Genomic DNA, 26,386 nt, shown 5'->3' on the forward strand with positions numbered 1-26,386 from the left:
AATACTGATCTTTTCCCTGCCTCACCTTCTGGCTTCTTCTTGTCACAGTTGGGGTCACACAGTGTGCAGCCCTTCTTGCATTTGTTGTTTTGGTTCTTCAGGCCATGAAGCAAGTGCTGTATTGACTAAGAAGCTCGTCAGGAAGTGAGTGCAGTGACAGTTTCCCCACAGGGGTGTGGAAGTATTCTAGCTTTGGCTCTCCACTCATACACTGAAACTTCTGTCTTTGTCCTTACAAAAACCCATCCGAGCTCCTGACAATGTGGGGTCACATAAACACACTGGTGTAGATTGCTTAGATTAGTGACCCGTGTGACTAATTAGACAGGGCTGGGTTTCCACGCACTGATACCCTTTTCTTTCCCTTCTTTTCAAAGGCTGGGAAGCTCACGTGCACTTCGCATGGGAGGATGCGGCATCGCTGGGCATGTGACGTCGTGTTTATGAGTGTGGAGGGCCCCACTGCTTCTCAGTTTCTGAGTAAGGACGGCGTCAGCAAGTGGGTGCAGTGCTTCGTGTGGACAGCTTCTCCCCTCTTGGGACAAACATCACGGGGTAGGACTCCCTTTCTATATTTAGGGATATGGTTATTTTGAATAACATTTTTTGAATTATTTTTTTCTGTTTCAATAACTTCATCCCTGTTTTATTTTTACTTAATTTAACAGTTGACTAATTAGGAAATTTGTTTCCCACTTTAAGGGCTGTCTCTTCACAGATGACTGTTTTACCTTTGGGTTAATGCCATTTGTCAACTTCGGCTTTCATTTCCAGTCCTTTAGGAGCCAAATACATACAAAGTCCCTGGTCCATCAGCGTTTATTAGTTCTTCCTCTGTGTTTTCCTCTAGGAATTTCCAAGTGTTAAGTCTTGTCTTTAAACAATCTCACAGGGATTAGGAAGGGATGACATTAACCTTCTGTAAGATATCCACTTACCCCAGCACTTACTACCTAAGAGGTATCTTTCTCCAATGTGTTTTGGCTCCTTTGTTGAATAGGTTAATTGAAGATACATAGATCTAAATTAATTTTCCTGATATCTATTCTGTTACATTGGTTACATTGGTAATGTTTATGCACATTCCATTCTTTGGTTTTACATGAGCCATAAGAAGATTTAAACTCTGAATAAAACGTTAAGATACATTTCAAATCCAACTAGAGGCAGAAAAATAGAAAGAAATTAAAAGGTAAAAGATTTCATCAACATGCCAGTCACCTAAAATATGAACCAAGCAAATATATAATCGCATTCGGTGATGATGATTTGCATCATGGTTAGCTCTTTCTTTTTGGATAATGTAATAGTTTGGTGTAGAAAAGAATAAAGACAACAACAATATAGTGATTTTGAGATGAAGCAAAGTAGCCATAAGTTTCCGCTACTGTGGCTAGATATTGGTATCATTATATCCAGTACAGAACAAACAAAAAGAAAAGAGAGAACAGTAAAGGAAAGACAGGAGGGATAGATAGATAGATAGATAGATAGATAGATAGATAGATAGATAGATAGATAGAACAAATGAAAGAAAGAAAAAAAGAAAGAAAGAAAGAAAGAAAGAAAGAAAGAAAGAAAGAGAGAAAGAAAGAAAATGATTTGGATTTCTGGAACCAACTTATATAATCCTGGTTCCCACGACAATCTAGCAGACACAGTGAAAAAAAGCTTGTTTTCAATGACCTAGATACTCAAATTCATATGGTTTACTCAAGGAACAGTTAAAACACCACCCCAAATAAGGAAAGACACAATGCAGCCTACGGCCAGCCAGCTGACTCACCCTGGGAAGCTGTGTACAGGTCAGGATCAATGGCGGGAATGGCTGGGACAGTCTGTGGACTAGGCTGGACAGCATTACTTGTTACACCTGTGAATCAAAACCAGAGATATGCAGAATATGCATCATTCCCTAATTACATATCAGTGAAGAATTCAAGGGTGGGCAATTATCTCACTGCTGCAACACTTTCTTGAAACCTTTAATTGATTCTGATGCATGAATTTGAACTTATTACAAACTGGAACAGAAAATATGCAGGAAAGTATGAATGTTGACCATCATGACTAGTGGGTCAATTCTTTTATTCTCTGAAATTAAGATTTAATTACATCATTTCCCCCTTCATTTTCTTCCCTCCAACCCTTCCTATGTACTCTCTTCTTCCCTCTCAAATTCACTGCTTCTTTTTCATTGTTGCTACATATGACATATATGCATGTATGTGTAAACATATATATTCATAAATATAACAACGAGCTGCTCATCCCATATCATATTACTTTTACATATATGATCAAGTAGTCAACTGCTTCTTAATTAAAGCTTGCCATTTATTAAGTACCCTGAGGTCAAAGAGACAAAATTGTGATTTAAGTCAGCAGAAAAATACAGCTTATAACTACGTGAAGTTGAACACGGGAATGCTCCAGCTGATGTTTTTAAGGTGGAATTTATATAGGTAAAGGAGTGATATTAGCTTGACTTCCTGTCAAGACTTGTCGATGAGTCCCTAGCACTGTGCTCCAGCTACAGCCTACTACTCAGCTAAAAACTTAGCAAAAGGCACTGCGATCTTACAGAAGACGACACTGATTCGACAGCCGGGAACTGAAGACAAGCTGACTAATGCAGAAGCCAAGTGGTCTCCGACAACTCAATTCCCTGTGTGCACACGCGCGCGTGTCCTGCAATATTTACATCTAAATAGAATGCCCTCTGCCTGCTTTGCTCTTCACAGGGCTTAGAGGCTGCAATTTCAGAATAACAATACAACCCTTGCTTTCTTTCTTTACAATGCTCCTTCTTTTCTATTTTTTAAATTACTATTTAAAAATCAACCCATTACTTATAAAACAACACGGAACTACAGTGGATGTACGTATTACTGAAAAGCCAGGAGACAAATGAAATTTATACTGAACAGTTAGGTGACTTTTTGCTTAATTTTGATGGGTGATAACAAAGTATATAAGTAATTAGCATTTGACATACTTTTCCAAACAAACCTTCAAAGAACATATCAGGTTGACATCAAAAAGGATGTTAGAAAGCTGGTCATGGTGGTGCATGACTTTAATCCCTGGATTTGTGAGGTGGAGGCAGGCAGATCTCTCTGAGTTTCAGGCCAACCAGGGCCACACAGTGAGACTCTGTCTCAGAAAACAACAAAACAAGACAAAATGAGAGGGGAGAAAATGTGAGAAAGTCAGGAGATCTGAGAGGGACTGTTTGTGGAGCCTAGGAGGGCTTTTCAGCAGCCACATCTTAAGTGCATGCACATGGCTGTGCTTATCCTCCAAGCAGGCAACACCACTCCTTCCCCAGCAACTCATACTCATCCATAGATTAAATCTTTCAACAGACTCCTTCATGGGAGGGAATACTTTCTGGCCAGCATTCTATGGTAACTTTCAAATAATTACATGTGTGAACAAGCCACATTAAGGACACAGTAGGTTCACAGAGGCTGCTTAGTTCCACAGCAGTGTTTCATATGAATGATACTTTAAAAGGCTGTGTGAGTCTCACTACTTGGTCAGTCACTCAGCTGTACATGCCTGAGGCAGGGTAGTCTGGACAAGTCTCTTCCTGTTTGTCTTAAAGCTCTTTTGCCGCCATCAGGAGCCTAGAATACTGGATTGACGTAAGCTCAAAAATACCTGGTAAGTTGGTAATGCTTTTTTAGGTTATTATTTGTTCACTGGGTGCTCTAATCTGTTATTTTTTCTCTGTTCTGGATTTGGATAGGACACCCTGGGCAATCTATGCAATGATTGATTGTAACTTTTACACTATAATATGTTGGAGTGAGGTGATCCTTTTACAGTGCACTCCTGGAGGGAAGCGTGAGTTTGCACATTAATTCCTTTATGTTACTCAACAATAAAATGCAATAAAATGTTATGTCAAGTAGTAATTCTGAGCCACACTTATGCAGCATATTAGAAGGCATTCATACATGTTTGAGAACACCGTAACATTTTTTGTTAAGTAGTATCTTGTTCTCCGGGCTAAATGGCATAGAATCTCTTGAGAAGAGAGATCTAGGAGTTGATTAGGAAGCCGAGGAATATTGTCTCCCAGCTTTCAACAAAGCCTTGAAGTGGAGTGGGGTGAGAGGCCCAGCAAGGTAAGAAGACACGGCTGCTCTGACCTACACAGGACACCAGAAGCAAAGGTAAGGAAGAAGAAGAACGGATGTGACAGATCCGCCATGTAACCAGGGGAAATGGCACTGAGAGAAAAACACAGCCAGGATGTCAACAAGCAGATGACATCTCACAGAATCCAAGAGCCTAACTTCTCCCTCCAGTTCCTCAGAGCTCAGGTTTGCAGGATAGTAGGTGAGAGGTTAAAAGCTAGCCGTAGCTGGGTGTGGCAGTGTACACCCTTAATCCTAGTACTCCTGAGACTGAGGCAGGAGGATAAATGTGAGTTAGGGGCCAGATAAAGAGTTTCAGACCAGCCAGGGCTACATAGTGAGACCCTGTCTCTGGGAAGGGGAAAAGGCTAGCTGCAATAATAGAGTTGTACCACTTTTATCAAGTGTGTTGTTCTGCCAAGGCCTTCTGTGACACAGCCTAGAAGAAGCACACGTTTTGAGTTTCAAGGGACCCAGTGAAAACGATTAATGTCTCCATGTGCTATCTGCTCAGGGGTTGGGCACAGGGGCAGACACTGCCAAACAACCGCTACTCCTGCTCCCTTGTGCCCACTGCTCTTTGTGGAAGAACTAAAGCTTGTCAATGAGTACATACTATTCTTTCCAGTATCTGAAGGATTTCCCTTTGATAAAAGTACATCCTGGACCTGTTCCATGGGAGAAGGTAAATCACTCTTAGAGGGAGCAAGAGGGGAAACATCTGTTGTGTTTATTAACTAAAATGTTATTGCTTTCTTTTATTTGACACAGAAAAAAATGGAGTTAAGAGGAGATCCGGTATCAAAAATCAATAATTAAATAGAGGTTCGCCACTGGGAAAGCAGATTTGGATTTGAAAAGATTTAGATCCTTGTCCCCAAGGATCACACACAGGGACACAGAAAGGAGGGGGAAACTTAAGTAACTCAACGAAGCCAGAAGTTCTGGTTCTTCTCTGAGTATGTTTCTTAGAAGTTTTTACTTTTATTTGCTTCTTTGATGAATGAAAGAGGAGGTGGGGAAGGGGTAATCAGAATATAAAAAATGCTACATTTATACCCAGATGGGCATGGAGGGGAGACAGAACACACAAGCACACCTCTCGGCTAACCAGATCAAGATGCACTGTGCACACCAGAACGCTTCCTAGATTTCACCTTCTGATATTATCATTGCCATGAATATTCACAGCAACAAGTTTGACTATTAGCGTGACCACAGAACGTTGTAAGATTTTAATGCTTTCACTGTACAAATGTTAATTTCATACAGGTCAATTAAACAGTCTGCCAACTAAAAGTGTGGTTTGTTGCTGAACACACCTAACAGCTCTGTACAGATCCAGGGTGCGTGAATTTACTACAGAGCTGGCCTCTGATCTGTTTCTACAGTAGTACCTTCCAGGTAATCTTTCCATACATTTTACATTGACATACGGTATTTGCTTGACTCACTAAATAATTTTGAATGCTCAGTAACTTGTCACAGATGGCTCTGTCTCTCTGGCACCGAGGACAGAAGAGGAAAACAAGGAAACGACATGAATGTGTAGAACAAGTATTCTGTGTTCTGTTTCAGTGCCAGTCAATTTTATGTTTCCCCCTTCTTAATAACTAAGCATGAAAAATAGGTATGATACTAACTTCATCCTAGAAAGAAAAGCACCACAGGGTGAGAGCAGTGGATGCCAGCTGAGCTGTGGCAGAGTTACAGTCTAGTGGGAACCAGAAGACACTGGGATCTGGCTCAAACGCATGGCATGCTGCTTCCAAAAGGAGGCCAGTGCTAACTCATTCTGACCACGATCGGCCTCCGGCAGATTCACTGGGGTAGCTGGTTTTGCTTAAGCATTCTAGCTTAAAAACGATGAATGTTTCCAAAGACTATAAAACATTTAAAACAATGTTTTATGAAATGTATGTACAAAATGAGTCCACACTGGCTGAACTAGCTGTGATATGACACACACCTTAAAGCCCTGTAAGCCAGATGAATTACAATAAACAACACAAGAGAGCGTGGGGATAAAACAATCAGTTTTATCAATAATAAAAGCAATATAGTAATAATATAATCAGAAAACATTAAGTTTTACAATGGGAAGAAAAAGTGTAATTGCTATTTTAATGGTGAAAATAATTTTTAACTAATTGTGAAACCCATACAAGATGACCTAAAAGTGTTGATACAATGAGGCTGGCAAATGAAAGCCTAAGAAGGGTGCAGTGTATGTGAATGGTTGTGTGCTGAGGCCAGGGAAGGACAGTGGGTCTCTGCGCTCTATTACTTTCTGCCTTCCTTTAAGGTGGAATCTCTCAGAAAGCCTGGATCTAAGCTACCAGCTAGCCAGCCTTAGCAATGCTCTTGTCTCTTCATCTCCTAATGCTGGGGTTACAGCTCTGTGTGTGGTCATGGCCAGCTTTTTATGTGGGTGGTGAGATCAAAATTTGGGTCCCCATAACTGAGGAGGTGCTCTTACTCAGTAAGCTATGTGCAGTTTTTATGAACCTGGGGACAGACTACTGTGTTCATACCTGTGCTGTGCGGCACTTCTGCAGGGGTATTGGCTGGAGCATGTGCACCCGGAGGGATCTGTATCCCACTGTAGCTGCCTGCTGCCAAGTTGCTTGGGTCGTACGTTGAGGATGATGATGGCTGAGGTGGCTGAGTGGGCAGAGAGGTTGCACCAACATCTTCATTTTCCTCAACATCTGTGTATAATACATGTGAAACGCTGAGGCATGGGTTTTAAAATTCAATTGCCAAATACTTTCTACTTTCCTCTACTCCCACATGACAGAAGGAATCTGCAAACACAATTCCACCTATGTGTAGCTAATAAGCAGGCTATTTCTTGAAACCATGGTTACATTTTTAATTTTTAATTTTTTAGAAAGTTTGTGGCTGACGATGAGTATTCTTTCTTTTGGACAGTGTCCACCAGGTCTGCACATTCTTTACACATACAATTATTTCTATAAAAAAATTCTAATGAAAACTAAGGACATTTTTGGTAAAATAGGTCACATTTGTGCTGTCAAAGGCAGACTGTTTTTTGATAATTGTATTTTAATCCCTATCTGGTATATGCATGCTATTAAATGATTATCTATTACCATTGTTCAAAGATTAATAAACAAAAATTAAAACTGAAATTTCACATTCAGCTATCTACATTATAATAGGTGATTATATATTTCAATGTATTTGAAAAGGTACACTTTTAAAATAAACTATATAGTTAACTGACTGAAAACAAACATGAGACAGTTAAAATTTGAAAATATGCTTAAGGAGACAGTTATATAATTTAAAATAAGTTATTTTAATGATTTAATATGAAATTTTAAAACTTTAAATTTAAAAGTTTTTAAATGCAATATTTTACTTTCTATCAAATTCCCAAGCACTTGTCTGATTACATACACCTCTAACGCAAATTATTTTTAAAAAAGTAAATCAAATTGCTACTCTGAGATAAGCATTTTTCTAGACAACTTTGTGAATATATTTATACTTCAAATATACTGAAATCCTTTTCCTATATTAAGAATTAACAATGCCACATACCCATTTTAATATCTGATAAGACAGACTTCAAACCAAAACTAACCAGAAGAGACAGGGAAGGACAGTGCATATTCACTAAAGGAAAAACCCACCAGAAGAGACATATGACATCTTAAATTACATGTTGACCCTCATACACTGATACTGGGCAACTAACTCCAATATCCCACTCTCATCTATAGATAGACCAGCCAGGAAAAATTACACAGAGAAATGCTACAGGTTAGACACAAAGCAAGTCTTGGCAGATATAGAAGAACTGAATTCTATCTGACAAGCATGGATTAAAGTTGGATATTAACAATAACAACAAAATGACAGAAAGTATACAATGGTATGGAAGCTAAACAACTCATTGGTGAATGTAAATTGGGTCAGGATAGTAATGAAGTAGGAAATTAAAAACATTTTAGAGTTAAATAAAAATGAAAATTGATCATTCCCAAATTTAAAGGAACAATGTAGACAGTTCTAAGAGGCAAATTCATAACACTAAATGCTATACTGAAAAACTGGAGACATCTCATATTACTATCTTAATGATGCACTAACACCAAATTTCCTCAAATTGACAATACAATTCCAAATTCTTTTTTTTTTTTTTTTCCTTTTTTCTTTTTTTCGGAGCTGGGGACCGAACCCAGGGCCTTCCGCTTGCTAGGCAAGCGCTCTACCACTGAGCTAAATCCCCAACCCCACCAAATTCTTTTTATGAAGCAATTATTAACCTAATGCCCAAACCACACACTAAAAAAAAAAAAAAAATTATACAGCAGTGTCCCTTATGAGCATAGATAAAAAAAATTCTCAATAAAATACTTGCAAACTGAATTTAAGAGAGATTATCCACCATGATCAAGTTTGCTTCATCCTGACACACACACATATACACACACTCTCTCTCTCTCTCTCTCTCTCTCTCTCTCTCTCTCTCTCTCTCTCTCTCTCTCTCTCACACACACACACACACACACACATACACACAATATACATATGTGTATAAGTGTAAACTACCATATAAACAAACTGAAAGACAAAAGCACATTATCACTTTATTATATGCAAAGAGGACTTTGGCAAACCATACTATCTCTTCACGATAGAGATCCTGGTGAGGGTAGGGATAAAGGCACAGGTACACTTCAACATAATAAAGGGAAGTAACTTCAAGTTCATATCCAGAATCAACTTTTAAAGGAGAGAAACTCAAAGCACTTTCTTTAAAATCAGGAATAAGGCAAAATTACCTTCCTATTCAATAAAGGACTTGAAGTTTTGCTAGAGCAATGACGCAAATGAAGGGGATCAAAAGGACATAAATGAGGAAGGAGGCAAAGCATCCTTGTTTGCAGATAATGTATGCATAATAGATGCCAGAGACTCTACTAGGAACAGCCTAAGTAGCAGGATTTTAAAAATACTATGAAAAAAATCAGTAACAGTAATATACACCAATCATAATCAGGGTGAGGAAAAAATCAAGAGAACAGTATCTTTCACAATAGCACCCCAAAATATATTGGGCTAACTCTACTAAAGCAAGTTAAAGACTTGTATAATATAAACTTCAAGACACTAAAAAAAGAAATTGAAGCCAACAGAAGACAAAGTTCTCCCAAGCTCATGGATCAGTAAAATTAATATTGTGGACATGACCATCCTACCAAATACAATTTACATGTTTGAGAAAATCTTCATAAATTCCAACACAATGCTTCACAGAAACTCAAGAACAGCAGCAATGACAACAAAATGACCTTCAAATTCCTACTGAAACACAACACTTCAGGATAGTTAAAGTTATTCTGAATAATATATGAACTGTAGCAGTATCACCACTCCACATTTCAGATTGCATCACATTACGACGTTTTAGTAATAAAACAGCATGATCTAGGAAGACAGAGGAAGAGAGAAGAGGAAGGGGGACGGGGAGGGAAAGAGACAGACATTGGTCAATGGAAATGAACTGAACAAGCCCCCAAACACCAAACAAGGATGTCAAAAATATATATGGGAGAAAATACAGAATCTTCAACAAATGGTTCTGGTATAACTAGATAGCTGCATGAAAAAAAGTGAAGATAGATCCCTATTGATTACCCTGTACAAAACCAACTCCAAATGAGTCAGGGACCTCTACACAGGACCAGATACCCTGAATCTGCTACAAGGGAAGGCAAGGAGTAGATTTCAACTTGCTGGGACTAGAAAGGACTTTTTGAATAGGACATCTATAAAACAGTAAGTGGGAATTTGAACAAAGCAGTAGCCTACAGATTAAAAAAAAATTCTTCCTCAATTAGACATGGCCAGTCTAATGAGAAAGGGTTAGTATCTTAAATATATAAAGAATTGGAAAAGCAAAACAAAACAAAACTCTGAGCATCAAGGAAAAAAAAGACCTCATACCAATACTGTCCAAACTAGTCCATAAAATAGAAACGGATGGAGTGCTATCAAAGTCCTTCTATGAAGTCACAATCACTCTTACACATAAACCACACAAAGACCCAACAAAGAAAGAGAACTTAAGACCAATTTCTCTTATGAATATCGACACAAAAATATGCAATAAAATTCTCCCAAACTGAATCCAAGAACACATCAAAACGATCATCCATCAATATCAAGTAGGCTTCATCCCAGGTATTCAGGGATGGTTCAATATACAGAAATCTATCAATGTAAACCACTATATAAACAAACTGAAAGATAAGAATCACATGATCATTTCATTAGATGCTGAGAAAGCATTTGACAAAATTCAACATCCCTTCATGATAAAAGTCCTGGAAAGAACAGAAATTCAAGGCCCATACCTAAACATGGTAAAAGCAATATACAGCAAACCAGTAGCTAACATCAAACTAAATGGAGAGAAACTTGAAGCAATTCCACTAAAATCAGGGACCAGACAAGGCTGCCCACTCTCTCCCTACTTATTCAATATAGTACTCGAAGTTCTAGCCAGAGCAATCAGTCAACAAAAGGAGGTCAAAGGGGTACAAATTGGAAAGGAAGACATCAAAAATCACTATTTGCAGATGATATGATAGTGTACTTAGGTGACCCCAAAAGTTCTACCAGAGAACTACTAAACCGGATAAACAACTTCAGCAAAGTGTCAGGGTATAAAATTAACTCAAACAAATCAGTAGCCTTCATCTACTCAAAGGATAAACAGTCTGAGAAAGAAATTAGGGAAATGCTATCTTTTTTCCATTGGATGGTTTTAGCTTCTTTAATATAAAATATCTCAGTGTGACTCTAACCAAGCAAGTGAAAGATCTGTATGATACGAACTTCAAGCCTCTGAAGAAAGAAATTGAAGAACATCTCAGAAGATGGAAAGATCTCCAATGCTCATGGATTGGCAGGATTAATATAGTAAAGATGGCCATCTTGCCAAAAGCAATCTACAGATTCAATATAATCCCCATCAAAATTCCAACTCAATTCTTCATAGAGATAGAAAGAGCAATTTGCAAATTCATTTGGAATAACAAAAAACCCCAGGATAGCAAAAACTATTCTAAACAATAAAAGAACTTCTGGGGGAATCATCATCCCTGAACTCAAGCAGTATTACAGAGCAACAGTGATTAAAAACTGTATAGTATTGGTACAGAGACAGGCAGATAGATCAGTGGAATAGAATTGAAGACCCAGAAATGAACCCACACACCAATGGTCACTTGATCTTTGACAAAGGAGCTAAAACCATCCAATGGAAAAAAGGCAGCATTTTCAACAAATGGGTTAACTGGAGGTCAATATGTAGAAGAATGCAAATCGATCCATTCTTATCACCCTGTGCAAAGGTCAAGTCCAAGTGGATCAAGGACCTCCACATCAAACCAGATACACTCAAACTAATAGAAGGAAAAGTGGGGAAGAGTCTCAAACACACGGGCAGTGGGGAAAATTTCCTGAACAGAACACTAATGGCTTATGCTTTAAGATCAAGAATCGACAAATGGGACCTCATAAAACTGCAAAGCTTCTGTAAGACAAAAGACACTGTCATTAGGACAAAAGGCAACCAACAGATTGGGAAAAGATCTTTACCAATCCTACATCTGTTAGGGGGCTAATATTCAAACTATACATTGAATTCAAGAAGTTAGTCTCCACAGAGCCAAATAACCCTATTAAAAAAATGGGGTACAGAGCTAAACAAAACATTTTCAGCTGAGGAATATTGAATGGCCAAAAAGCACCTAAAGAAATGTTCAACATCCTTAGTCATAAGGGAAATGCAAATCAAAACAACCCTGAGATTTCACCTCACACCAGTGAGAATGGCTAAGATCAAAAACTCAGGTGACAGCAGATGCTGGCGAGGATGTGGAGAAAAATATTCACAGGAGGAAATACAGAGACAAAGTTTAGAGCAGAGACTGAAGGAAAGGCCATTCAGAGCCTGCCCAACCTGAGGATCCAGCCCGTATACAGCCACTGAACCCCAACAATATTGATGAAGCCAAGAAGTGCATGGTGACAGGAGTCTGATATAGCTGCCTTCTGAGAGGCTCTCCCAGACCATGACAAATACAGAGGCAGATGCTTATAGCCAACCACTGAACTGAGAACAGGGTCCCCACTGGAGGAGTTAGAGAAAGGTTTGAAGGAGCTGAAGGGGTTTACGACCCCATAAAAAACAATACCACCCAACCAGAGCTCCCAGGGACTAAACCATCATCTAAAAGTACACATGAACAGACCCATGGCTCCAGCTGCATATGTAGCAGAGGATGGCCTTGATGGAGGAAGCCCTTCGTCCTGCTAAGGCTCGATTCCCCAGTGTAAGGGAATGTCAGGGTGGGGAGGCGGGAAGGGGTGGATGGGTGTGTGGGGGAACAGCTTCATAGAAGTAGGTGGAGGGGGGATCGCATAGGGGGTTTATAGAAGGGAAACTGGGAAAGGAGATAACATTTGAAATTTAAATAAAAAAATCCAATTAAAAAAACAATAATAGCAACGAATGGAATTCACTTGTGTGATAAGCATCATGGCAAGTGAGAGTTCGTCACAATGAAAAGCTATTTCAGAGTTGGACAGCTCATCGTCCTACTCAATACAATGAGACTATGTTAGACTGTAGCTAACACAACACTGAACATAACCATGTGTACCTGTCTGCTCACTGCCCAGTCACTTCTCCATTGTAACAGCAGAACTGAACTATCCCATCCTTTAAGAAAGCTCAATGATTCCTGTAATAAATGATGATCTCCACAGATGGTCCCAGTCATTCCAAAAGTACAAGGATCAGCTGGACTTTTCTCAGGTCAGAGAACAGTGTTATTCTCTTTTATTTTATTTTAAGTTATTGACTACAGGTCTAGTAATTTTTTTAAGTGTGAAATATTTTCTCTTTTTATCCTATATTAACTGACAGGTCAAGTAAAGATAACAAGATGTTTTTATTTTTCATTATTAAATAATATAAACCAACTTACTATGGAATAATGTCAAAATTCTCCTGTATGTAGTTTTCTTATTTTTATAAGTGTAAAACATTGTATTATAAACTATGTGGGGAAAGTGTCAACTCCATCCATCCATCCATCCATCCATCCATCCATCCATCCGTCCGTCCGTCCGTCCGTCCGTCCTATTTGTTTGAAAATTCCTAGTATAATGATGTCTGTAGGGATAAACAAAAGCTAATGTGTTTACTCTATGAGTCTTGGTAGGATCTAAGTTGAATATATGGAAATGAGAAATCCATGTTCCGCTTGTGTATGCTCTGTAATTTTGGAGTCATGCAAAATATCACCCCTTCCCCTGCCAATACACAACAAATCAAATAAGTACATAAAAATATCACAGGACTATGACAACATTCACTGGCGTTTGGGAACACTTTTAGCTCACATTGTAAGTGGACTATCTTTCCTACGTTGGGCTGAAATCTGGGCAGACACAGGGGTCAGCCAAGCCACTTAGCTAACATGGACAGACAGACAGAACATGGAAAGCCTTAGTCTCACCTGTCCCTAAATTCCTGGTTTTATAATTACTATAGATGAAAACACTGCTAGTACCTTCTGAAAACTTTGAAATCTCTAAAAACTTAAGATTCTACTAAAACTTAGAATTAATAAATACATACCGTTATCTTCCTCTATTCCAACAGGGCCTGCTTGAGGAGTCTCCCCATTCTTTAAGCAGTTATGAATATATGTTGCCTTCCACCTTGCGTACTTTCTATGTTTCACATTCTAAAAGGGAATATATTTGCAACATCATTAGACCACAGTAAAATTAAAAAGAGAAGTACTTAACATGGGCTAAGCCACATTTCTGAGAGTCTCGCCTTCTACTGCTGATTCTTCACTGGTCAGGAACTGGCAGACTTCATGAGAGGGTATTTTCATTAGAACACCATGGCATCACATGGCATCGCATCACTACATCACATGGCATCACATCACACCACACCACACCACACCACACCACACCACACCACACCACACCACACCACACCACACCACAAAGTCTGTAAGGGAATCATGTGTCAGCAAAATTTCTAACTCTTGGGTACCCAGAGTTAGCTAACATGGACAGACAGGCAGAACATGGAAAGCCTTAATCTCACCTGTCCCTAAATAAAGAAATAAATATTTTTTGGTTAAATAGAAACTGAAGATAAAATATAAAAGAAACCGATAATGGTTCTGTGAAGATATAATACAAATCCTTGAAGATAAAAATAAAACTTACATGATCAAAATGATATGGTAATTAATTTTAATTTCTAAGTTGTCATGTATTACTTAAGTACTTGATCTGACCACCTCAGTTCTCGGGGGGGGGGGGGGAGACTAGAGTCTCATTCTGTTGTCTAAAGAGGAATGTAAAAGATTAATGAAGGAACCTGGAGAGCTTTCCCATTTCAGCCCCAAAGACTGGTTTCCATATCCTTTACTCCCCCACATCTGACTGCATTCTTTTCCATTTCTTTAATAAGCTTTTCAAAACAATTGTCCACACTCCCAGTTTTATTGTTTAGATCACTGATGTGTGTACTTCTTTATTTCTTTTCTGTCCACTCATACACAGTCATATAATCTGAATGTACCCACCCCTGGGCCTTTTTAAATTTTTTATTTTGATAATGTCACCAATAACCTACTTGTCTTGGGCAAGCTCAGAGGCCATTTCCAGCTTCGTCATGTCAAAGCTGACAGCAGCACATTAAGCCCTGGACCATTTCTGTTTGTTAAACCTCTAGTCTCATTTGTGACACATTTTTTTTCCTACCTCAGTTTTTGCTACCTAAGCCCCTGGCCAGCCCTCAAATAGTCAGAAGGCTCCTGTTCTAGAAGAGACTGCCAATCAGTGGTGCAGTGGAGTCACTCGTAAAGGACATTGAAGCACTACTTACTTTCCCACAGTAATAGCAAAGTGACAGGAATCCATCACTTCTACTTTTTTAAGAGACAAAGGCTTTGAAACAGCAGGTCACCTGTCTGAGCCGAGTGGCGGCTCCTTCAGATGCACCCTCAGGAGAGCCACGGATATCTCTCCGCGTTCTACTGCCTCCCTCTCCCCACATTCCCAGGGCCACACCTTTAGCTTTTGTTATCAGTACAGATATTTATATCAGCACAGCACACGTGTTTTATATTTAGTACAGTCTGTCACCTCACATAAGTCTGTCTGTCTTCTGTCTTCTACTCCTGCAGTTCCTACAAGCATTGGGGCAGCACTCACTGAATTGGTTTGTCTGTCTCCATATTGATTTACGTGGCTTCTGTCATTTTATTAAATGTATACATACAGTCTGAACTTGCTTTTGATAAGTATCTGATGATGTGGTATTTCACTTCAAAGTCACACACAGCTAAATTACTCTGCCCCAAACTGCTTGCTTTTCCCCAGCTTTTCCTCGTCCCAGTTAACTTCATTCACTGAAGACTTTCTCACAAGGTAAATTTACTCACCTCTACTCATTCCCTATGGGGGGGGGGGGCATCAAATACTAATGCCTCACAAAGGTTTTCCTGACCTACTAAATCTAAAACAACTAAGTAATCTATTTTTTCCTAATAATATTTGCCATATCTTATCATTGCATATTTGTTTATAAAGTATTGCTCGTCTATAAACACACTCAATCGCCAAAGGCAGTTTACTCCTGTTTGCCCTTGTTTCACTCTAGTGCACACTAGCTGGTCACCAGCATCCTATCTGATGAGTGGATGCTAACAGAGACTGTCTTGTTCTCTTTCTACTAACGTAGCAGAGTTGTCTGGCTATGTATGCATTATTCAGGTTACAGAGTTCAACTGAATCAACTGTGCAGTTACACAGAGAAATTTGAAATTTCGCAAATTTGACTGCTAAACGTTTTTTGGGCATGGGGTGGGAGGAGTTTTGGAACAGAGTACCATTCCAAAGCCTAAGCTTGCTGGACTCAGTGTATAATTCAGGCTGGGCAGTTCTCTAGCCTCAGCCTCCCTTGATGGGATTATAGCATGAGCCACAACAAGAGACTAATAGTTTCAGACCTAAAGAAACATCATCAGGATATTGGTTGCTCTGTCCCCACCCCTTCTCTTTCACTATATGAAATAACAGTAATAAAAAAGTGAAAGAACTGAATTCCCTTTAGATTTAAGTTTTCAAAATTTCAAATAAACTGGCACTAATGGGGGATAAGGGTTCCTAGCTAACTTAAGCACCTCTAGGTTTAGATGTCCGCTTGAATCCCATATCTGTAAATGATATTATTTTAAAATGTTCATTACCTTATCCTCCAGATGTAAAACTAAAATTACCTATTCTAAATACATGTAGAAACTACGGAGTTTTTATAACTTAATAAACATTTGCTAGTAAGACTTTAAATTAGCAAGCGAAGAGATATAAAGTAGGCTGCACCTTCCGCTTGCCCCTTGGAGGTAACTATTCAGCTACACACAGCAAGAATGTTACGTCAGCTCTGACAAGTAGAAACATTAAACTTATCTCTTGTGATGTGAGTTTGAACGATTTAGAAAGAAAAATTATCGATCAAAGATGCTGACATTAGAAGTGTTATTTTGGCTTGATTTATAAGACAAACATGATATTAAAAAGGTGAAAGATGGGCAGGGGCAGACTGGGGAGAAAGAAAGGTCTATGTAGTCAGAAAGGTGGAAATAAAGAGACTACAGCATGAGTAGAAAGTCCATTTATTTTGGATAAGAAATCACGAATGAGTTGGATAAGATAAAGCCAAAGCGAGTTTCAGCCAAACACTATATATCACTCCCCATGTTATAAAACACGTCTATCTACCTTCCTGTTTGGTCCTTACAATCACCCTGTAGAGCAAGCAAGTTATACTTTGCTTCCTCTAAGACTGAGGCATTATGAGACCAAGTGAACAGAAACACACTTTGGTCTGGCACTCAAAGCCTTCCTTATTTACACCTCTGCTTCAGTCTCATCCATGCCATGTCCTGCCATCCAGAAGAGGCAATGTTCCTCATGCTGGGTCTCCCTTTTCTACCATGGTCTCCACGTGGTCAAACGTCTCCTCTTTCTCAGGCTCAGTTTACATCTTTACTCTCAAATAGCCTTCCTGGCTTGCAGGAGGTTTATAATTATCTGTCATCTTCTCAAGGCAGACACTATGCTAACTGTTGAGGGAGACAGGATGGAGGAGACAGCACAAACATTACATACACTCCAACATGAAGGCCAGTAGTAACTGCCATCCCTAAATGTGGCTCCTTTCATCAAAGTTCTACTGTTAGCTTCTCCTGGAGAGGGAAAACACATACTTTACCATCAAGAAACAAGAGAAAAAGGCCTGGGTCCTACAATGTCCTTGGTGGGTGAGTTTTCAATGGCCTAAAAGATTTCTACGAGGTCCTACCACTTCCACGGACTGGACCTGAGAAAATGGGCATCCTAAAACCCGGACATTTGGGAGATCTTATCCAAACCACAGCAGCGACCTCTTCATCTTTTCCTTTAGGTTGAATAATTCCATCCCTACAGAGCTATCAACAGTCAGGACTTTTTAGTAATAAAGCCAGACATGTTATTTAGAAATGATTTTGTAAGCTACAACAATCATGATCATGACACATTTACAAATCAGATGGAAATATATGAAGCACAAGGAAATGACCTTAGAAGGTGAATTACTTAATGCATGTTTAAGATAACAGCTGTATTAAAAAAACACTTCTGCAAACAAATGAACTGTATTTTATAGAAGTCAACCTTGTTTGTAGATTTAGTGGAAGAGTTATGACTATAAGATTCACCCCTAATTTCATATTGTGAGAAGTTTAAACCACTCTACGTTACCTTTACTAAATATGTAAAGTTTTAAGAAAATGTTAGTTTAAGCTTAAGAGGACCTATTTTATAAATATATGAAAAAAATCCTCATAGCACATAAGGAAAAAATGTTTTTATTCCCTATTTTCCAAAACTTTGGCATAAATAAGAGAGAGCAGAAATTTCTGAGTTTTTAAGGAGTTGGTGAACATTTGCACACTGCTGTAGTAAACATCAACATCTGACGACACAGAGCATTGGAGAGGAGATTAAGGTGTCAGTGTCTGTAAAGCCCACTCACTCCTTCTGGCTGATTAGGACATCCTTTCTGGGAAACAGGAATTGTAAAAGGAGCTTTTACTTTTGTCCCTGGCCCCAAGTTCCTGTTTTGTAACCGAATTGAGGAAAATCACTGACAATGGCAAATTTCAGCGAGCAGGGTCAGCAGCGGACGCAAAGGTTTCCACTGAATCCTCATTCTTTGCCTGTACTGGCCTCTGTGCCTGGTCTGGGAGGAAAACACAAAGCTGGATGGTGGTCCTCAACCAAGTGCACACAGGAATGAAGAGATTTAAGTAAAAACAAGAACCACACTTGTGTCAAACCTGCAAACTTGAAATAGAATCTGCTTCCAGCACACAGGGCTTCAGTCTGGGGAGAGCTCCACTGACTTGCCTTTATCTCTTCTTCCTTGCCCTTTTGTCCTGAACCTACTAGACTCTGCATTAGAAATATCGTCCTTACTCATGCTAACCCTATTATCAAGCTCAGCTACTTCTGAACACTTCTGAACTCACCCTTCCTAGATGCCACTTTCTGGACAGGAGGCCCCGCTGTATCACTCCCATTGCTTTAATCTCCATCTGTATTTGACTGGCTCTCCAGTTTTCCTAATTTTCTTTTTACGTTGATGACACTGCAATCAGTCCTTGTTCGTTCTTGTTATGCAAGGCCTAGACTGCCACCAACTAGTCCTTAGATATCCTTCCTTTCTCACTTAACCTCCATTCTCTTAGCAAGTGTGGTGGTTTGAAGACCACAGAAATCCACCTGGCTCTGCCTCCAAGTGCTGGGATTGAAGGCATTTGCCACCACTGCCACGCTGGGAAAATTTCATTTTATTATAGAATACTGTCATATTAGAAGAAATAAATTTGCTCCTTCTCACGACAATTCTTTTATAATTTTGCTGTTTTACTGAGGTACTGAACTTAAACTAGGTTGGCCTTAAACTCTTGATCCTTCAGCCTTTGCCTCCTGAGTGCTGGGGTTATAGTATATGCTACCACACCATTCCTAGTAGCCACTCAAGGCCAAGCGCTGTCATGCTCCTACCATCCGGTCCTATCAGTCTGACAGAAACACAGTCAGAACGTGACTACCTACAGTCACACTCTCCATATTAATTCTGGCTGAGCAAGCGGTATTTAATGCTGACTATGTAATATCTGCTTTCTCTATTCAATCCTGGTCTACTACACTGAAAACAGTAACTGTTTCAATAAAGACAATTCTTATCAACTATGTCTCAATTCCCCTCTCCATCCTCTATCACTCTTCCTGTTCTTATTTCCAATCCAGTCACAGTGTCACCCTGGCTACCTATCGACCGTGGATGAGTTGCTAAAAGTAGCTTCAGAATCAGTAGAGCACTTGATAAGAAAGCGTGAGTCCCACATAATCTGCCTCCTCCTGGACTCTGGGATTTTCTCTCTTACCGCTTCAAGATGCAGCCCGATTCTCAGCAAGGCCTTTCTTAAATCCACTGTCTCACCAATTCTTATTTTTCCTTGCAATTTCTGAACTACAGCTATCATTTGACGTTGTGTTTACTGTCCTCACAAACCTGTCCACCTCTACTCAGGAAAGTGATTCCCAGTCTCCACTGCAGTGCTACTGTCCAGAAGGTACCAAGCACTGTGTGAATGAATCACTCCTTTTATCCAGTACTGTAACAACCCTCAAGCTGGCTGTCTAGAAGCCACATTTCAAAATCACTGAACTATGGCAGCAAACATTTGTTGTCAATAAATATAAATTTATTAAACTTGAAAACATATACTGATTTGAGAATATTTGTGAAATTTCAAGTTATAAATAGAAATTCAAAAAAGAAAAAAAGATTAGTAATCTCTTAATGCCTATAGCATATTTATCTTTGGTCCTTAAGATGTATCATATAAACAATAGATGTTCTATAGAATGCCAGGAGCAATGAAATATTGTAAGAAATACTTGCGAAACAAGCAATAAAAATTGTTATAATAATAACAACTACATACTGAAATACTTATAATTACTTATTATATGTTTCTTGATAAGAATTTTACAGTTGCATAATTTTTAAAGCTACCATAATCTCACAAAACAAACTTTTAAAAAGGAGAGCAAAATTTTACTACAAAAAATGATTAAAATTTAATCTGCATATTTGGATTTATCCATTCTATTATCATAACACTGGAATGTATATTCAAGTTAGATTTCCAAACAAAGTAACTATTTAATACTCTAGTTTCATTAAACTTACAGAAAGTTTTACTATCAGGATACTATATATATATATATATATATATATATATATATATATATATATATATAGATGTCATATCTAGTCAAGATATTCCACATTTCTTATAATCATTCTTCAACTGTTTAAGATACTGCCTCCCTATTCCTCCCTCCCCCCCGATGGAAGACGATCTCATAACAACAGACGTCAAGATCACTGATATTCACACAACAGCACTTTGTGGTTCATAGTCCCCCACCTTGTCAACTAAGCAGCGATGTTCTTTGCAGTCATTTCTCCACATGGCACGGCTGAATTTATGAGGCATGCACTATTTAGTCATACTTAGTAACCATGGCTATTTAATTTCGATTTCTAATCTATACAGGCTATTCCTTCTACCCGACATAAAACATGCCAGCAGAGCTATAAAATGTGTATGGATTAGACCTGCTGGGTGTTTCTTCATGTTGGCTTCATGCATTACCACAGACTATTTAGTACCAAATAGAATTCTGGTGGTGCTGGCTTGCTTCAATACTAGGAAGGCCAGGTCTCACAACCTGGTCAAAAAGGCCTATGTTTTTTTCTTGAGTTTACTGTTTTTTTCCTTTGAAGCTATTAACTAATCTGAGGAGAGACACTTGACAGGATCTCATGCTACCAAGAGCTTTCTCATTCTTCTATCACTTACTTATTTTATTAGCACAATGCACTTGTAAACATAGGTCAGTGTCATCATTATCAGATTTGCACTGATGCTCAAATTTTTTGTCTCTTTCTACCCCATCCGTCCGTCCGTCCGTCCTTCTAAGATAGGGTCTCAACACAGCTTAGGGTGACCTCCAACTTACAATCTTCCCATCTCAACTTCTGAAGTGCAGACTCATAGGTGCGGGCCAGGCTCAGTAGAAGTTGTTCTTTATATAGACAATGGGGCTTTTTTAAGGAGGCTGCCAGGTCTCTCACTTATGACCATACTTTATAATTTGTTAGTACAAGCATTTCCTGACCTGAATTGTCATTCCGTCATTGTATAAGAGCACTGGTTCATGTTAGAAAAGACTGGTATTCACAATCAAAGCAGGCACTTAGGGTGTTCTCTGCTTCTGGTTCTTCACCGTTGCTAGACTGTCTTGAAATAGAGAAATAGGAACTAGTTGTACATGCTTTTGCACATATTACATACATACTGTAAGTATGTATTCAGGAAAACTTGCTAACTATATACATAAATCACAGTATATACATATCCATGAACGTACAATATAAACCAGTGTACTCAGAAGCATGACTTAAGAGCCTGCATCACAATACACCTGCTTCTCTCTTCTTGTGCTTAATTCCTCCCAGTGACAAACCGGCTTCCCTCTGTATTTACCCATCTGCTCACACACAGAGTAAGCTGCTTTGTAACAACTATCAAATAAGCTTAGAAATAAGTCAATAATGACATTTTTGCAATAAGATTGATATGTAATTTGACAAATTTGTACAAATGTTAAGTATATAGATTATAGCCTTCATTAAGAGATGTCAATAAAATCATATGCTTCTCAATATATATAATTTCCAACTAAGCGAAACTTTTTACAGCCTTTCCAGCTCCATTCCCCTTGCGTCCCTAAAAAAACCTTGAAAGTATTTTTCATTTTTATTAGAATGCACAGTACACCACTTGATTCTTCTTCTGATCAGTGTTTCTACAAGATTTATCCACACTCCAGGCTATATAAGTTGTCAATTCTGTATTATATTGAGTAACATCACAATTTTTTAAAACATTTATTCAGATGTAGATATCTATGTTGTGTCAAGATTTTGGCTATTATGAGTAAGCTTCCAGTGAACAAGTTCTTTTTCTAGACATATGTTTTTATTTCTCTTGGGTAAGTACCAGAATAGGAGCTGCTGGGTAAAAAGGTGGGAGTATGTTTAACTTTATAAAACCTGCCAATTCTTTCCACTAAGCAGCTGTAACATCTAACATTTCCACCAAGCAATGTCTGAAAGGTCTGTTTTTTTCTGCATTCTAAACATTCCAGGCTCAGTCTTTATTTGTTTGGTTAACTTTACTGATTGTTAAAGAAACTGTTTGTGTTTTTAATCAGGGACTAGGAGTTTTAAAATCAACAATAATTATATGTTATAAGGATTTCGAGTAACTTGAACATGCTATTATTAAGGATACAGACATCTGCTACTGCACACTTTCTTCACGAGGTGACCCTGACTACTCTGAGATGACTTGTGTTGCCACCACTAACTATTATGCTCCTTACAGCTTACTTTGTTTATTATTTCTCCTTGGCTTTGGTCACTTAGTATTTATCAGACATTTCTTTCTCTAGACTTCAGAAAGAGCAGCCAGGACACCTAAGTGTTGAGAGGTGTCTCTCCTTCCCCATATCTTCATCCTTCTCAAGTGAATATCAAGTGCTAGCAATAGAATTCTGAAGAATAATTTTTTAATTTCTGCTTTTCCCCCTAGTCTTTTTCTTTAAGGACTTGAATATTCAACCACATTATTTTCTGGTTTATCTGTCTCTCTCTTAAGTGAAAAATCAAGTATTTTTCAAAGTATTGCTATTCTGTGTGTAAATTGTTATATTTGATTTTCAAATGTATTTAGAAAAAAAATTACCTTTTTTTGCTTCCATTACCGTTCTGACAGACATGCTTTTCTGAATAAGTAATGCAATCAGAAACTGATAACAAGTGACATTACCTGTCATCAGCTATGAGACAGGAAAAAGCATATACTCACTTCATCTGTGAGCTCGCCAAACACTGTGATGACATCTATTAAAAGGCTGGCAGTGTAGAAGGACTTGATCATGTTTCTGGAAGAGAAAGGTATTCTAATTTAAGTTTAACAAACAAACATACATTGAAATGTAGTTATGTACCTGTAAAAAAAACAAACAAACAAACAAAAAAACTGAAATTAATGTTTGAAATAAAACTGGTTCCAATTTATTGTGGAGTTTTGTTTTGTTTTTTTTTCTTTTAGAAATGTCAAGCATCTCCTGAATTTCTATCAAACCACAATGTATTGTATGGTTTTATATACTATAGTAATGACTAATCACCAGCTAAATCGGCTGGAATAGTACTCTTTCTTGGCTTCTGTGCTCGCTTGTTGAAGTGGTGTCTTACCATGCAGCCTGCTGGCCTCGAGTGGTTGATGACATTCCTATCTCAAAGCAGCTGTGTGCCACCACACCCAGTTAGGCTGCTGTGTTTTTAAAATCTACTGCCATCAGGACAAATGTGTTGTGACTTTTTCCTAAATGTAAAGACTGGCTAATTGGGATAAATTTACTGAGAAATAAGTTTGACATAGCTAGTTCCAAAAGTTATTTTTTTTAAATAGAAAGGCCCACATCTGTAGCCTACAAATCATTGTGGATTCGCAGTTCGACAATGTGTGAACCACTGGGTAGGGGGAAAGTGTTCAGCTGGAAGCTGTGTAACTGGTCAGAAGGGAGGTGAGCTTGTGAAGCATCGGTGCTCACTCACTTGTGAAATCGTCCAGCTCGGTCTTCGTTGTCCGCGTACAGGAACATTTTCAAAGCATAATTTTCCAAATGGGCACAACCAACGATTTCTTGAGTAACAGCTTCATTATCCCCCAACTGTTTCTTAAGCTAGAATAAAATCAGACACATGGCTCATGATTCATATTCTCAGAAGGGTCTGCTTATGCACAAGTAATTCTAATAATTACTTTAGGTAAATACCCTACATTCATCTCAATAAAAACTGTAATGGCAAACCTTATAAAAATAAAAATAGGTCTACACCAGCCTTCTGCATTCAAACAAAAGCTTGATTCCCTCACAGGGATGAAAATGTAGAGGTACAATTGAGGTCTAAAGAGGAAAACAAGCAAAAATAAAAGACAACACTGCCGCGTATCGTGGTGAGGAATCAAAGCCTGCTAAATGTTACCCAGTCGCTAGCAACTACCCAAAATGGAACTAGAAACTTCTCAAGCTCATAATTAAAATTGAACTTTGACCCACTTCAGTTTGCATCAAATATAAAAAAATAAGACTAGAAGTATCACTGTGTCCTAAAATAGCACCTTCAGAACAAGTTTAAAGGCGAGCTCACAGCAAACTAGAAATATACAGTGACAAGCTCATCACTTGATTATTTTACACTTAAACACGTACAGTTCAAGTCAATAGAATTTCAGCTATGCAGAATCTCTCCACTGCATATACAGCAATTTGAAATATTTACAAATTTATAATCAAAACAGTTTCTGGTTTTCTTGTCTAGGACCATTATATTGAAATAAAATTATTTTCAGGAATATCAGATTCAGGCAACCATATTATTACAAGTGCTTCTATCGGAGTCTGACTGGACAGACAGCTCAGAGGTTAAGAACATTTGTTGTTCTTGTAGAGGACATGGGTTTAGTTCCCAGCACCCACACGGTGGCTTACAATAATCTGTCATTTAAGTTCCTGGGGATCTGATGCCCTCTTCTGGCCTCTGTAGGCACCACACACATATGGACCATATATGCATACGAACATACTTGTGTGTGATCTCACACACACACACACACACACACACACACACACACACACACACACACCAGGATTGGCTACTAAGTAAGCTAAAATAAAACTCTAAAAATTAAAATAGAATAATGTAAAGATCAGAAGTGATTCCAGTAGTGCTGGAATTTAAGGTAATTTTGACTAATTTGGTTCTGAAAAACAGCAGAAAAAACCCCAACATAATACGACTTACTGTGTTCAAACTGAAAAAGGATTTGCAAAACTAGATTTAGTTCTAAAAAATTAGCGAGGACATGATACTTCATCTTATTCTCATCAAGCAAGAAGTTCTGATAAGACATGCTCGATGGCTGTAAAGGGTAACGCAGACAACGAGTCACAGAGATGTGCAATCCTGTGTGCACTTACCTGACGTCATCTAAACTGCTGAGTCCCTACATTCTGTGACTATACAACTGCAAAGACTGATGCTTATCCTGAATTTTTATCTTAGTTGTTATTAGTAGTGTGAACGAGACATATTCTGTACGGATGTCTGTGAAAGGTGGAATTTCACAAATCCCCTTCTATGTGTGAAAGTCGTTTCCCGTCTTCCCCAGCAGTGTCATGTCATGGCACTCTGACCCACCTTACAACCCTAGGCGCAACACTGGAAACCAGGAGACGGTCACAGCGAGTTCCAGGGGTACTATATCTATGGCTGACAGTTACATCTAGGCTAAGTTTTCACCTTGAACTAACTGGCCCTTTCATCTGAACAGTAACTTTGGAATAATACCGAAAAGCAATGAAAACCGTAAACTGTTTGGGCTAACATAAATTATTTAATTTTAGTGTGTATGACTGCTATTTCCTTAAGCAAAATAATGCAAGTGATCCAATTAAAATATCCCTAACTAGACAGACAGTGTGTCTTGGCTGTCAATGGAGAGTGTGCATGACTACTGCACTGTTTCTGCCTTTGTTAAGAGATAAACTAGGTGGTCTAGTTTGCCTTTCTGTTGCTGTGATAAGAACAATGACCAAAAGCAACGAGAGGAAAGGAAGGTTTACCTGGCTTACATTTCCAAGTCACAATCCATGTTTAAGGGAGGTCAGGGCAGGAACTGAAGGCAGAACCCTAGAGCGGAAACTGTGAGGAACATTTCTAACCGGCTCGCACTCTGGCTCTCTTAGGTAAGTTTTCTTACACATCCATCTGCTAAGGATGGTGTCACCCACAGTGGGCTATCAAGACAATGCTTCACAGACACGCCCACAGGACAATCCAACCAAAGCAATCCCACTGAATCTCTATCTTTCTAGTGACCTTAAGTGCCAATCAA

The 26,386-nt window shown here is 38.6% G+C and overlaps 1 protein-coding gene across 2 annotated transcripts in view; it reads right to left on the reverse strand.

Moving 5' to 3' along the window:
- Window positions 1-26,386, reverse strand: part of Vta1 (vesicle trafficking 1) — a 47,737-nt gene that overhangs the window by 2,487 nt on the left and 18,864 nt on the right. For both annotated transcript variants that reach the window (NM_001025640.2, NM_001398685.1), the window contains 5 exons: window positions 24,043-24,170; window positions 23,288-23,363; window positions 13,840-13,948; window positions 6,683-6,859; window positions 1,787-1,873 (listed from right to left, as the gene is read on the reverse strand). In NM_001025640.2, coding sequence (NP_001020811.1) covers window positions 1,787-1,873; window positions 6,683-6,859; window positions 13,840-13,948; window positions 23,288-23,363; window positions 24,043-24,170 — 577 coding nt within the window. The remainder of the gene's footprint in view (window positions 1-1,786; window positions 1,874-6,682; window positions 6,860-13,839; window positions 13,949-23,287; window positions 23,364-24,042; window positions 24,171-26,386) is intronic.

Source organism: Rattus norvegicus, chromosome 1 (genome assembly GCF_021556685.1).
Source record: "Rattus norvegicus strain SHRSP/BbbUtx chromosome 1, alternate assembly SHRSP_T2T, whole genome shotgun sequence".
NCBI classification, from domain to species: domain Eukaryota; kingdom Metazoa; phylum Chordata; class Mammalia; order Rodentia; family Muridae; genus Rattus; species Rattus norvegicus.